The sequence below is a fragment of the Sylvia atricapilla genome, chromosome 6 (genome assembly GCF_009819655.1).
Source record: "Sylvia atricapilla isolate bSylAtr1 chromosome 6, bSylAtr1.pri, whole genome shotgun sequence".
NCBI lineage: Eukaryota > Metazoa > Chordata > Aves > Passeriformes > Sylviidae > Sylvia > Sylvia atricapilla.
In genome coordinates, this window is record NC_089145.1 from 51,382,482 (window position 1) to 51,397,255 (window position 14,774).

Sequence of the window (14,774 nt, forward strand, 5' to 3'; positions counted from 1 at the left end):
GGCTCAAGGGGAACCTATTAACTTCAGTAAGGACTCCCTTTGGGTACTTGGTGACTAAAATCCTAATCTTGAACAGAGCTCAGCAGACACTTGCCATGATGTGCATTCACGCACACACAAATACACGTATCACCAAGGGCCCAGCTGCAGACCCACATTTCACACGTGACTGCAGCATGTGTGTGGCCCCCTAAATCTGATGTGTGTGTATGGGAATTCTGAGTCAACCCTGGCTGTGTACAAGAAGTGTGCAACACCAGGGCTGTAGCAGAACAGGTAGGAAGTTACTGATGGCCGTGCTTGTTTCAGCCCATTTGTTTTGCCTTCTCCATTTTTGTAGAGGTTGTGACAATGGACAGAAATACATAAAAGTAAAGGTGATGTCTATATTCTTTGGCCTCATCTGGTCAGCACTTACAGATTTTCTCACTCGGCAAAGTGACTACCCTGTAATCACTGGAGCATATAAATATTGGCCTTTTTTTGATTGGGACCTTAGTGTGGTAATGGACGAGCAGAGAGGCAATTTCTTTCATAAGGAGGTGAGTATTATGCAATTTAAAGGGGGCACAGTTTTTCCTATTTGTTCAATCTATGAGTTTTTTGCTTTGTGAACATCTGAATTTTCTACTTGCAGCTAAGAAATACCTACAGTTTATTGTAATGATATGACCAAAGCACAGAGTAGCCCAGCGTTCCCCACGGATTGGCATACACTGGGATCTGGAGAGCCATGAGGTTATGTTGTTTGGAGAGCCAAGAAGAAGGAGGAGTAGCAGGGCCAGTGTTCCAGCAGAGGTAACAGCCACAGAGGGGCTTTGGACTGAGCTTCATTTGTCCTGGTACCCAGCATAATCCAGCTGCTGTCACCTCAGTGGCATCAGCTGGCCCCAAAGGGATGTCAGCGTTCCTCGGTGCTGGCTCTGTGCCCTACTCATGGCATGGCACTCTTGCAGGAGTTTGCAGGAACCGGTATCTCAGGAAGCCTCCCTGGTGACCTCTTAGCCAGGGCAATCTCAGCAGGAGTAGTGGCACTGACCAGTCAAGAGGTTCCTGACACTTGTAGCCATGTTTTGACTTTGTTGCTCGCAGTTAAAAGCCGTCCCGCCAGTTTGTTTGCTGATCCTCCCCCAGATCTGGCATTCCTCTGATTATGTAGCCAACTGTAGCTGGTTATTATTTAGACCAAATGGTGCCTTGGGCAAAACTGACATCACTGCTGGGCCTCATTAGGGAAATGAGGAGCAGGGTGTGGGGAGCCGGCTGCAGGAAGTGCCACTGTTTCCCACCTCTGAAGGGGCAAGGTGAACGCCCCTTGCCAGGCAGGTTGGTGGGGTCTGGGATTGCAATGTAGCCCTTGGCCAACGCCCTGCAGTTACAGGAGGGGCAGGGATCTCACTAGGATGGAGAGCTTTTACCCTGCTTTCAGCTGGGATAGAGATAATTCTTCCTAGTAGCTGGCAGAGGTCTGTGTTTTGGATTTAATGTGATAATAATATTGATAACACGCTGATGTTTAGTTGTTGCAGTGCAGTGTTTACCCTAAGTCAAGGACTTTTCAGTCTCTTGTGCTCTGACAGTGAGCAGGTTCAGAAATAAGCTGGTAAGGAGTACAGCCAGGACAGGTGACCCAAACCAAAGGGATATTCCATGCCATGGAACATCATGCTCAGTGCAGGGGTACAGGCTGGGCATCAGTCAGCAGGTGGTGAGCAGTTGTATTGTGCATCACTTGTTCATCTATTATTATTACTACTGCTGTTATTATTACTATACTATGATTATTACCTGTTATTACTGTTGTTGTTATTGTTACTATTACTATGATTATGATTATTACCTGTATTTCAGTCATTAAATTGTTCTTTACACTTGAACTTTACCTTTTTCCTGTTTTCCTTCGCATTCCAGCCAGGGCTGGGGGACAATGAGCAAGTGGCTGTGTGGGACTTTGCTGCTGGCTGGGGTTAAAACACAACAGCTTTTGCAAAGTCGACATGCATGCTGTGTGGTGTAGGCTGCTCCATTGCTGTCTTGTGTTTGCTTTTATCTAATCACCATTTCACCAACAGGGCAACGTGGTTTCTGTGCATCTCTGGTAATTTCAGAATCATGGGTTTAAATAAATGAAGACTAATCATGTAGTTGTTGGTAGGTAGTAAAGTCTTTGTCTTCAAGTGGTGCAGAATTTCTTAGTTTGGAATAAAGTGTGAAATTTGGAACAATTTTTTCATTTGCAAACTTCTTTTGCTAGCCATTTTTCTTTTCTTGTGTTTAAATATCACCTTGATGTTGCCTTATGTTTCCCATACCTTACCTTACTTTATACTCTACTGGACTTTAGCTATGTAATTCCTGGTTTTCCCTTTTATCTAGTTGTTCCTGACCTTTGGAGTTGATCCTGTAACCAGAGATGCAAGTAATTTTTTCCCACTGAAGATCAGACAGCCATATAAGACATTGTCTTTAATGTCACTCTCTGTAGTTCACTCTTTCTTGCTAGTTCAACCTGCAACAAATTATTAAAGTTAACTTATAAATGGTGTAAGTAATTTATCTTATGAAGAAAAGTGCTGTTTGAAGAGAGTAAATGCTGTTTCAGCCACCCCAGCAGCAAACTCGACCAGATAATGGTTGGATGCTGTTAACATCCAACCATTATCTGCCTTTTATTTCACACTAAACAGGGTAACAAAAGCATTCTTACAAATGGACTGTTTCTAAACATATCAGAAGTTTTTTGCACCAGCACCTAAGAAATGAAACTGTGTTTTTTTAAGACCTCCGTTTTTATTTTGGCACAAATTATAGATGTTCACAGAAGTATCAGTAAGTGCAGGCTCTGGAGAGAGGCTGCTTCTCATTAAACATGCATGTGCTATTGTCTTCTTCTTTAGACCTGGCCTTCAGTTTGAGATCAGACTTTAATTTCTGAAAAATGTAATTTAAAGCTATGTATAGTGCTTTGTGATTACCTGGAACTACTAAAGAAAAAGACTTGGCAGTGGCAAAATAAATATGTAGGAGCTGTAGCTGCCTTAACTCTGCTAGAGGTGGTAAAAAAGGTTTAAACAGTTGAGTGATTTCAACAAGGGGGCAGAAGCAAGTGAAGTGTCTGTTGCATTGCAAAAAGTTTTACAGGCAAAAGTTGACAACACAAAAGGCTCCTGCTCCCTGTATTTAAAGTTTACTTTGCCAGTTGTCTTGAGTGGGTTCAGTGTTGTAGTGAATAATTTATAGGGAGTATGAATGAGCTCATTAGTCACCTTTTCAGAGCTTAAGTGAGTTCTGTGGTTGTCATTACATGGGTCTTCTGTTGGCAGGCTTTGTACTGGCACAGCCCCGACTGGCCGGTCTGCTGCTGACACCCCAGCCCTGCTGCCCAGCTGTGGTCCAGTAACCTGCAGGGCTTTTTCCAGGGGTAGCTTATTTCTTTTTTCTTACATGTGGTGTTCGGTTTGATATTGTGGTGTTTTTGTGTTGGAGGCGTTTTACATTGTGAAAAATAATACAGACAATTATGTGACAGGTGATGTGGAATAAGTGAAGCCCTCTACTTGCATACAAGCAATAGAAGTGACTTTTCTCCTCAAATGTTCTTAAAAATTTTGTTATAGCCTGTCTTGATTTTGGCTGTGATGGAGTTAATTTTCTTTCTAGTAGCTGATACAATGCTGTGGTTTGGATTTATTATGAGACTGACATTGGTAACACCCTGCTGTGGTTTAGTTGTTACTGTGCAGTGCTTAGCCTAAGTCAAGGGCTTTTCAGTTTCCCATGCTCTGACAGCAAGCAGGTGCACAAGAAACCAGGAGAGAGCACAGCCAGGACAGCTGACTGCAACTGGCCAAAGCGATATTCCATATCAAAGAGCATCATGCCCAGTAGATGAACTGGGGGAGTTGGCTGCAAAGGGCTGATGGCTGCAGGAGTACAGGCTGGGCATTGCTCAACAGGTGGTGAGCAATTGTATTGTCCATCATTTTTGTGTCCGTCTTGGGTTTTATTTCTCTCTCTCATATCTTCCTTTTCACTACTACTATTAATGTAATATTGTGCTTTATTGTATTTATTAACCTGTTCTTACCTCAGCTCACAGGTTTTACCTTTTTGTGATTCTCCTTCCCATCCCGTCAGGAGTGGGAGGAGTGAGTAAGCACATGCATAGTACTTAGTTGCTGGCTGGGATTAAACCACAACACAGCCATAACATTATTTTGTCCTTGAAATGCTTATGGACATGCTAAACTGTGCTGGAACCAGCTGAACCTAAGAAAAAGGCTTAGCTATTAATGTTTACAAGACTGCAGATTTAAAGAGAAAAGCATTCCAAGATTATTTCATAGTGCTTCAGCAGCTGAGACCCACCCCATCCTTGTGGCATCCCTGTGAGAAACCTGTGGAATGTGAAATTTGCCTGCAAAAATTCTGTGAGGTGCCAGATGCACCATACCTCCCAGATGACTGCAGCTGCTCACTGAAGTTACCTGTTGCCAGAAAGACTGGGGCAGTGCCAAAAGGCCTGGCAGAAATTCATGTCCCAGGGAATAAGTCAGTCCATTATAATAATGCACTCTTGCCACCGTAGAGAAGCCAAAAGCTGCTTGCAGGGAAACCCACCCCACAGGACATGAGCGTAGCAGCCAGGGGGGTGGTTCTCTGGCCACAGAAGCTGTTGCTGGGTTGTGGGTACTTGAGCTGTGCTTTTTTGCTATGCCAGCTTTCCTACTTTTCCCAAAATCTTGCTTACCTGCTCTGCCTGATGGGTGCTGTCTGGTTCAGCCTTGGAGGCCACCTCACTTGTGGCTGTGGAGGGGAGCACAGGACCAGACAGAACCTTTCTGAGAAGGTACTGACTCTTTTTAGTCCTTCCACTGCAGTTTTTCATTGTTTTCCATTCCTTGCTCCCTGGCGCTTTTGGTGGGCTTGTCTGTAGCACTGAAACCACACCAAGGATAGAAGTCTGCTTATTCATTTTATGGCACTTAGTGTGTTTCCCACAACCTGCACCCTCTCAGCATCTCTTTGCAGACACAACTGTAAGTCAGCACAGCCATGCTTGTGCTTCATCCCTGCACCACCTCATACAGGCTCTCACAGCTCTCTCTGCGTTGTTGCAGTCTGGGAATCTGCATTTCACAGGATTTCCTCCGGGAACAGTGTTCAAGAAATGTACAGGAAGAGTAGAGCCAAGCTGTGAGTAAAGGAAAGGGCCCTGATATATCTTGTGCTACCAAAAGCTGGGACTCACACAAGTATAATTGTGGCAAGGAAATGCACCTGGCACAAGCAAATGGTCAGAGGAGAATAATTGTCTTCTGGCTCACAGCAGTAGTGGTGATAAACCGTGTTTTGTGTCAGTTGCTGAGATCGTCAGTCAATGAGATGTGAACACAAACTTCACTACCTGTGAGGTCCTGTTGCAGACTTAATTTTGCATGCATAGATACACAAATAAAGAACAAATTCATAAAATAATTGATGAAGTGAACAGTTTGTATTCAGGAAAGCTGAGGCAGAATTTGGGATACTGACTTGAAAAAATTTTGTCTTTGTTTTAGAAATTCCACTTGGCAATGCAGATTGTGAGCTTTATAAAAAGAATGTGGCTTTCCATTGTAGTTTTACTCAAAACTTCTGATATTTACTTGTCTGCAGTGTTTGGCTGCTGCTTTTTCTCCACACTGCTTTTGAGAACAAAAATACAGTTGATTTCTGGTTCTGCTGATTACTTGTAAGTTTGACTTAAGCTGCCAAAGGGTGAACACTGATGTTGAGATACCGCCAGGCCACATCTTGTGGCATTACACCTTTACAACAGAGAGCGGAATCTGAGCACCAAACCCCAGAACACAGTTCTTTCAATTTTCAGCCTCTTTAAACACTGCAACTGTACTAGAAATACTGGCCTGTATTACAGTTAATGTACCGAGTTAGTTAGGTGAGTTCAGACCATTATAGCAGAAGACTCCAGTAAAGATATGTTTATCCCAGCCACATTTTGCTTTCCATTGACTAGGCTACCAAAATAAGCTGCACTTTCCCAGTATAAACTAGTTTGTGCTTGTATGTTGGGTAATTACACCGTGAAAGCATCTCTCATATGGACCCATTTTAACAAAAATCTGTAGGACAAATGAGCATGCCTGATGCTCTCCTCCCACCACACTCATGCACAGAAACACAACTGCTGGTAGCCTCTCAGCTGTATGTAATTTTAGCACTAAGTATACTCATTTCCCTAGAAACTGCAAGTGTTACTACAATAACATCGTAAATGTGCATACATTAATTTGTAAAGGAGCTATTTAATAAAAACTGTGGATTTTATTGGAAGAAATTAATTTTATTTTAGCCTGTGAAACAGAAATGCTGTAGATAGTTTTGTTTGCTCACACTTCTGACAAAGCATTGCATTGGTGCTCCTTTTCTCACAGATTCAGTTCTGTTTCCATTGGGTTTTGCCTGCTGGGGAAAATGAGGACTTGAAGACTAATTAAATGTAAGGTTGGGAAAATCTGATTCCATGTTCTTGAGTGAATGAGCAAAAGATAGATCTATTGGTAAGCTGGAGTAAGCTGGGCCTTTGCTACACGTGCAGTTTATAGCTTAGTGCTTGCTGTGGGTGAAGAAAGGGGAGGGCATGCTTGCAAAAGCCATGGGACAGGCAGGTAGGGTACAACTGCACTCAGAGCAGCTGCAAAGCCAGAGTTGCTCTCTTTCTGGGCAGCAGGGCACTGTTGGTCAGCCCATTAGGTGTGTTACCTCTGTACAGGGCAGAGACTCTGGCTGTTGTGGTACTGTTCCAGGAATTTAGATACAGCTGTTTCTCTGCCCCGAAAGCAGGCATCGTGCAAAAAAACAAAACCAGGCTGGTCTGCTGTGGTTAAAAATAAAGAAGTGTTGATACTGCAGGAGAGGAATGATGAGAACAGGAGTTGTGAAAGAGGAAATGAATAAACACATGCTGTATTCACGATCTAGTTTTTCTAAGTTATTGAAGATGTCCAGTGTGTTTGTGTTCTGTACAAGATTAAATCCATTGCCTCAGAGAAAACAGATTATGGGGGAAGAACTGACAGAACGAGATGGTCAGTGTACAGGTGTCAGGGCCTGAGCTGTGTCCCACACCTCGAGGATCTGATTGCAAGAGTCAGCAGCCCTGTCCATATCACTCTTTGAAAAGTACATCAGGACCCTTAAGAATTAGGAGGGTTTTTTTGCACAGCTGCGTGTCTAATTCTAAATCCTAATGAACAAGCTTTGCTGGCAAACTTGCAGCAGACTTCAGGGAAGAAGTCTGACTCTAATGTAGAGAGAATAAACATTGACAAGGACACCAGTTAATAAAGACATGTAATTGGAGACCAAGTTAGGAAGAGGGGCTTAAAGGTGAGGATAAATAACACAGGACTGTTGAAGTGTGGCAGGTGAGGGCAGAAGACAGAAAGTAGAAGTATTTAGCAAGGTCATGTGACATGGTGCCCTGCTTTTGACTGGAACACTGGTGCTGTATTTTTGGATTCAGTATGAGAATTAAGTTGTTACCACACTGATGTTTTAGTTGTTGTTGTGCAGTGTTTGTCCTAAGTCAAGGACTTTTCAGTTTCCTGTGCTCTGACAGTGAGCCTTGCACAAGAAGCCAGGAGGGAGCATGGCCAGGACAGGGTACCTGAACTGGCTAAAGGAATTTTCCATACCATAGAGCATCATGCCCAGAACATAAACTGTGGGGGAACTGGTCAGGAGGGGCCAATTACCTCTTAGGGATGAACAGGGCATTAGTCAGCAGGTGATGAGCAAATGTATTGTGCATTATTTGTTCCTCTTGGGTGTTACTCCTCTTTCTGTCTCACATTATTACTATAATCATCATCTTTTATTTTGTTTGAATTATGAAACTAGTCCTATCTCAACCCATGAGTTAAAGTGTTGGTTTTTTTTTTTTTTTTTTTTTTTTTTTTTTTTTTTTTTTTTTTTTTTTTTTAATTCTGATTCCTCTCCTCATTCTGTGTGTGTGGCGGAAGGAGCAAGTGACTGTGTGGTATTTAGTTGCTATCTGGGGTTAAACCACAACACATGGTCATAATACTAGCAAAGAAAGATGTTCCCAACAGAGGAGGAGATTGAGGGGGGAAGATGAGCCTGTGAGCCCATGACCTTTGCTGTGCTTGTGTGCTTGATAGCTTGTGGGAAATTTTCAGGGATTCCAATCTAGAGTAGGATAAGAGAGAAAGGAGTATAGAGAGATGGCTGGAAATCCTCATTAAATAAGATACTGCAACATCTGCAGTTGGTATTCTGAAATCTGAGTGGAAAGATTAGACTGTTGTATATTAGCCCACAAGGCTAAAGTGCAGCTCTGCACTGTTGGAACTTCTAATCAGCCTTCAGTACGGCAAGTACTTTGGTCTTTATGTACAAACAGTTTCATCTGTCAGTGTTGCAAATCTTATGCTAAATGAATTAGTATATTGCTGGCTCAGAAATGGGGAAATCAACACCCTAATAAATTTGGGGGCTTGCTTGAGATTACAGTGAGTATTTAGTTACTTGATGGCCATACATTAGTTGTTCTGCTGCTGCTGTATTCTAAGCCAGCAGTTAATGTCCTTCCAATGGAGCCGCATGAGGCTCTGCTCCTTTCTTAAATTAGTTGTATTAGGTATTCCAGCAAAAAGTCAGAAGTTGGGGAACAGTCTTCCCTAGAGGCAAGATAGTAGTGTTTACCTTGTTGCTGGTATTTTAGTGCTCTGCAAGTCAGCAGCTCCAGTTGCTGTTGAGCTCAGGGGTAAGTGGGAGCCAGCGAGAGGCTGCCCTGCCCTGCTGCCTCTCATGGGGCACCTCAGCAGGGAGCGTCCTTCCCAGCGGGCAGTCTGTCCCTCTGCTCTCCTAACCTTCTCCGCCACCTGCTGCTGGCCCCTGTGCTTCATCATGCCGGCTTTTCTGCCGACACAGCAAATGTCTCACACTGGCCCTTCAGTGCAATCTCTAGTGTGCACTCTGGGGAAATTCCTACCTGCCAGTGAAAGACCAGAAGACTCTGAAACTGATCATATTCCACCAATATTCATGGGGAATTTGGCTACTAATTCTGAACAGAACTGAGCTGAATAGGATGCATACATAATGTATTCAGGGTATAATTTTCTTTGCATACTACCCTGCATCTCATGAGGCTTCCCCTTTCTCACTTCAGAAATACTTCTCATTAGCTGAATTCTTCTTGGTAGTCTTTCAAGACACTTGACTTTTACAAGTGATAATAAATGCAATAAATCTCCTTGCTTGCCAATAAAGAGGCATGTTGATTCACTCAGAAAAATGTCTGAAGCATTTGGAGTAAATTCAGGTGGGTGGAGTTATGACTTGATAATTTAGTTTGGGTTTGAAACTAAACGGCCATGAGATAAGAGCTGTGTAAACTAATGGTCTGGCTGTCTGTTGGAGTGTTGGGACTGGTGGAGTCACAGGGCAGGATTGCCAGTGGGTAATGATGATACTCTGCGGCCGGATAGGTATTCTTCCCATTCTGCAATTCAGCTGCTGGTGTGTCTTCTTGAAAATATGCAAGAATGTGAAATAGCAGTTCACTGGGTCGGGGAGGGAAAGCTATGGGCAAAAGAAGTCTTAGCTAGTTATGACAGGAATTTCTAGTTCCAGGGAATCAATGAAATGCTTCTTATCCCTCCACTTTGAGAATGAGGTGCTTACCACTCTTATCTAAAACTGTGAATTTCATGAGTGTTAAAGAGATTAAAGGAGGTAACCCATCCATTGGGAAATAATGCAGAATTCCCTAAAGATCTCGAGGCAGCTGTTCTAGCTTTTCTCAATAAAACAGCTAAAATGTTTTCCTTCCTAGCTTAGTGACAATTTCTGTGTCCAGGGAGGACTGCGCTGGGAAGGATATCTGTAGTTCTGACTTAAGTCATATTTTTTATACATTTCTGCGGCAGGCATTTTCTATAGTGAAAGGAAAATTTATTTTAAAGTATGCTAAATCTGCAAGCGTTGTTTACCCAGAGCGGAAAATGTTTGATTTTTGTGGACCAGCTGTGAAACAGTTCCATGTACTTGTTTTGTGAGTAGACAGCCATACTTTAATTTCGTGCTGCAAATCACTGAAGCTACTGGAGATCTGGCATGTAACATAAAAGGGACTGTACGTTCAGCTAGTGCTGTCTAGACTGGACAACTTCTTTATTTTTAAATCAAGTTCGTTCAATTAATTCAACTGATGGCAAGGGTTTTTTTACTCAAGTTAATACTAGTTATGTCAGGGTATGATAGCAGAGGAGAAAATGCACCATTTTTCCTGAGTCAAGCCTTCTTTTAAAGCAGATTTCTTTCAGGAAATACTCACTCCCCGCCGTCGGCAGTTAGTGCAGGTTTCTGCAGACCGGTTCCTCACAGTGCTCCGCACTCCGCGGCAGCGGCCGCGCTTTGGCCGTGGCCGGAGCGGGCGGCAGAGGCGCCGTGCGGGACCCGCGCTGTCCGCACAGGGCCCGGCTCACGCAGCGGGGCAGGTGCCGGGCCGGCAGGAATTACCTGCCCGCTGGGAGGGTGCTGAGAGATGCCTCCCCCGCTGCTCTTGCGGGAGAGAGAGAAGCGGGGCTCCGCTATGCTGAGCCGTGGGCTCCTGGGGCCGGCCGGTGCCTTCGGTGTACCCCGCGGTTCAGCCGGGGTCGGCCTGGCCGGGCGGGGGAAAGGAGACTCGCACAAGTGGGAGCGCCGCGGCTGCCGGTTCTGTGCCCCTCAGGACTTCCCGAGCGCCTCCCGCCCGACCGCGGACAGCCGCCCGGCCCCGGCCCGGCACGACCCGGACACCGCGCGGGGGCCGGAGCGGGCGAGCGGCCTGCGGGACGGCACGGCCGGGTCCCCGCCGGCAGCAACCACCGCCCTCCCCCACCGCCGGCGGCCCTCCCTTCCGCGGCTTCTCCCGTCGCGGCTGGCCCAGCCCACGTTTTCCCTCTCTCCCCTCCCTCCGTGGTCATGTGTCGCCTTTTTTGTTTGCAGTGGAAACAATTTCTCGCTCTCGGGCTCGCACCGAGGCGGACCGCTGCCCGTCGGGAGCGCGGGGCGGGCGTGGGGCAGGCGGGCCCCATGCAGGCGGCGGAGCCCCGTGCGCCGGGACCCCGGCGGCACCCCCGGGGCTCGGGCTGAGGCGGGGGCGCGCCATGCCCGGCTCCGTCAGATGAAACTTTGTGCCGCTGCCATGAAGGGACCGCGGTGAAACCGCCGCCCCCCGCCAGGTAAGTTGCTGCTGCTGTTGTTGTTGTTGTTGTTGGCGGGGGCTGCGCGGGGCGGGGCGGTGCGGGGCCGGCCGCGGGGAGCGGCGCGGTGCAGTCCCGCCCGGCTCGGCCCGGCCCCGCGCCACAACTTGGTCGGGAGTTGGTGCGCGGCCCGGCGTGCGCGCCGCCGTGACCCCGCCGAGCCCGACCGTGCCCGCGCCGCGGGGCCGCGCCCCGGCCCGAGCTCGTCCCGTCAGGGGTCCCGGCGGCGCCCGGGCGAGGAGCTGGGGGCAGGCGCGCGCACGTGCAGGGGGCGCGCGGGGCCGCGCGGGCCGGTGACACCTGGCCGGCATTGGCGGGGTGCGCGGCGCGCGCCGCCCGGCCCGAGCAGCCCCGGTCGCCTGGCAACGCCATTGATTGGCTGCGGCCGCGGCCAATGGGCGCCCGCCCCCCCCCGTGCGGCCGGGGCGGTGGGAGCGCGGGCGCGGCGCCCGCCCCGCTGCGCCCCCCCCCGGCCGCGGCGCGCGCGTGTGCGGGGCGCGTCCGCCCGGACTCCGCGGGTCGGACTCCTTCCTCCGGCCGGGGCTCCCGTCACCGGCGCTCCTTTGTCTGCCGCTGGGGCGCCGCTGCGGCCGCCACGGGCCTCGCTGGCGGGCCCCCCGTACTCCCCCGGTGTGGCCCCGGTCGGGCCCCGCCGCGTCGGGGGCTGCCGCGGGCACTCCGTCCGCCCGCGGCGGCCCCGCTGGGAGCCGCTCTTCGGCCGGGCGCCGCCGGACTTCCCTGCCGGCCCGAGGGGGATCCGCGGCCGCCCGGTCACCCCCGCCGCCTGGAGCGGAGACAGAGACGGGGGGAAAAATCGTGAAGTGATACGGCCCTTTGGGAGGATACTGGCAAATAAGGAAATTAAACAGAAAGAGAGCAGCATGTTGTCATAGCAACGGTGCAATTAAATTACTTTACTGTCAGCCATCATATAATTTTCCTGTTTAGAAGCTCATGGGACGGAACTTCCATTTGGAGTCAAAGTTGAGTGTGCGGGGTAGGTAGGCAATGCCAGTGCCCCTGGACGCTGGCCATTCCCTTGTTTACCTTCTGGTTGTGCTGGATGCAATTTTGAAAACTAGGAAGTGGGGCCGACACAATTTTGGCCTCCTGGTATTTATATCTGCCTCGGTATTTTTTCCTTTTCCAGATGCTTACTCATGTAAAACTGCACATTTTCACTGAACATGTTGAGTGTATTGATGGGCTTCTGTGCAGAAGAGTTCTGTGTGTTTCATTTTTAGTAAACGTCTGCTTTGGTGTAACTTCTTTATAGGAAAACCCAAATAACTGAAAAGTTTTCATTTATGCCCACTTATGACAGCTAAATTAAAGTCCAATATTTCTCTTTCCCATAATGGCTGTGTTGCTCTGTTTTTCTCTGCAGATAGATAATTCATTCCGTTATTACCTGTAGCTTTTTTGGCCTTTAGTTTACAGTATTGACTGTGTGACTGCATGACTTCAGATAACCTCTGGGGTTGTGTTTTAGGTACAGGGAATCATTCTGTTCTTGTTCAGTGTTTGTGCAAAAAGTTTTGTCCATTTAAATTCTTTTATTAACTCCATTCAGTTTTTGTTCCACTTCTCTTCATGTCTCCAGACGTAATTCCTGAGAGTTTGTCTGTGTGTAGAAGCTAAGGGTCTCCTGCTTCTGAAGTAGAATTGTTGGGCTTTTCTGCTTCTCTCGGATTGGGCAGGGGCAGCTTCACTTTGCTTCTGAACTACTCGGGTAATCCCAAATATTAGTGCTCACAGGTGTTCCTGCAGGGCCTGCTGGTGCAGTACCCTCAGCGGCTCATCCCACCTCTTGCAGGCCATTATTGAGTATCACAGCAGTCTTTCTGACTCTTTGTTTTCTACTGTGCTTAATATAAGTTCGGCTTGTGTTAGAATCATCTCTGTTTACATACATTTTTAAAGTGCTCTATTGCTCTGGCACTTGCTTCCTCATTTCTTGGCCCTGGGCCAAAAACTACCGGGTGTTGCTTTCCCTCCTGTCTGCTCCTGACCTTCCTGGTTTTGAAGTTCTGCTCTCATTTCTGAGTTTTGGTACAACCAAGTCAGATTGGATGTTTGTCTGCCTAGGCCTTTAGCCAGAGTGATTTTAATCATGGTGCTGTTGTATTGTCCTCAAATATGAAACAGCTGAAATTAATCTGAAGCAACTGGTCGTAAGTCACTTTTCTTTCTTTTTTAGTTCTCATCCTTGTTTAAGTGATACAATTGGAGTATTCAATGGTTTAAAAGCACTGCTTCCTCTTTAAAGAGACATGGTTTGGAGTTTCCTGTGTGGGACTTCATGTGCATGCAGAACTGAGGTGTATCTGGATTATCATTTTATTCCATCAATTGAAATTTCTTCCCTTGTGCTCACATTAGATTATTTTACCGAACAGTTGTGAATGAGTGTTGTGTGAAACTGTAGTGTTTAATACAGATGGCAAAAGGCCAAGTGACCAGTTAGGGAAAAGCTGTCAAAATGTTACACAGGACATTTTTATGAGCTAACTTTTCTCTCTTTTTCCCTTTTCTTTGGATTCACTCTCCCAGGAGCTGCTGTCTAAATGGGTCCAGTCATGCCTCCCAGTAAGAAGCCAGAGGGCTCAGGAATTAGTGTTCCCAGTGGATTGAGCCAGCGTTATCAAGATAGTGATTTATCAAAGGCACTTCACGATGACGAGGACCTAGATTTCTCTTTGCCTGCCATCAGATTAGATAAAGGGGCCATGGAAGATGAAGAACTTACTAATTTGAACTGGTTACATGAGAGCAAGAACTTGCTGAAAAGCTTTGGGGACTCGGTGCTAAGGAGCGTTAGCCCTGTTCAGGACATTGGTGATGACACGCCGCCGTCTCCTGCCCACTCTGACATGCCCTACGATGCCAAGCAGAACCCCAACTGCAAACCTCCTTACTCCTTTAGCTGCCTCATATTTATGGCCATTGAGGATTCGCCAACCAAAAGACTGCCCGTAAAGGATATATACAACTGGATCTTGGAACACTTTCCGTATTTTGCAAATGCACCCACTGGATGGAAAAATTCTGTGAGACATAATCTATCCTTGAATAAGTGTTTTAAGAAAGTGGACAAAGACCGAAGTCAGGTGAGTTTGGAACCATGGAAACGTATCTGGCTCTGAAAAGATTCACCTGATAATCGCAGAGTATGTCCTTAACAGTGAAATACAGAATGTGCAACCCTGTGCCTGGTAATGTAGTCAATTAAGTTCAGAGAGCCAGCATTTCTTTAGCATTGCTCATTCTGATTTTATTAAATTCATTGTCTAGACATCTGTAAGAAAGTGTTCGATGTGTGCGTGTGTGTGTTTTTTCCCCCAGCTGGTGTCTTCATGCATAGTGGTTAAATACTGTTTTTAGTTATCATGCTGTGGTAATGGTTTCCAGCTATACTAGATGAATGTAATCATGTTATAAATAGGCTGCTTGCTGTTCTTGGCTTATACAAATGTATAGTGAAAGGGTATGCCTTAT

At 46.8% G+C, this 14,774-nt stretch overlaps 1 protein-coding gene across 4 annotated transcripts in view; it reads left to right on the plus strand.

The window, feature by feature from the left end:
* The first annotated feature begins 456 nt into the window (after positions 1-456).
* FOXN3 (forkhead box N3) overlaps positions 457-14,774 on the plus strand; it is a 149,341-nt gene continuing 135,023 nt past the window's right edge. For 2 of the 4 annotated variants that reach the window (XM_066321929.1, XM_066321931.1), the window contains exons 1-2: positions 11,016-11,255; positions 13,830-14,386. In XM_066321929.1, coding sequence (XP_066178026.1) covers positions 13,844-14,386 — 543 coding nt within the window. In that variant the 5' untranslated portion in view covers positions 11,016-11,255; positions 13,830-13,843. Of the gene's footprint in view, positions 543-11,015; positions 11,256-13,829; positions 14,387-14,774 lie in introns of those variants that run through there. The other 2 variants (XM_066321930.1, XM_066321932.1) reach the window with 2 other exon arrangements.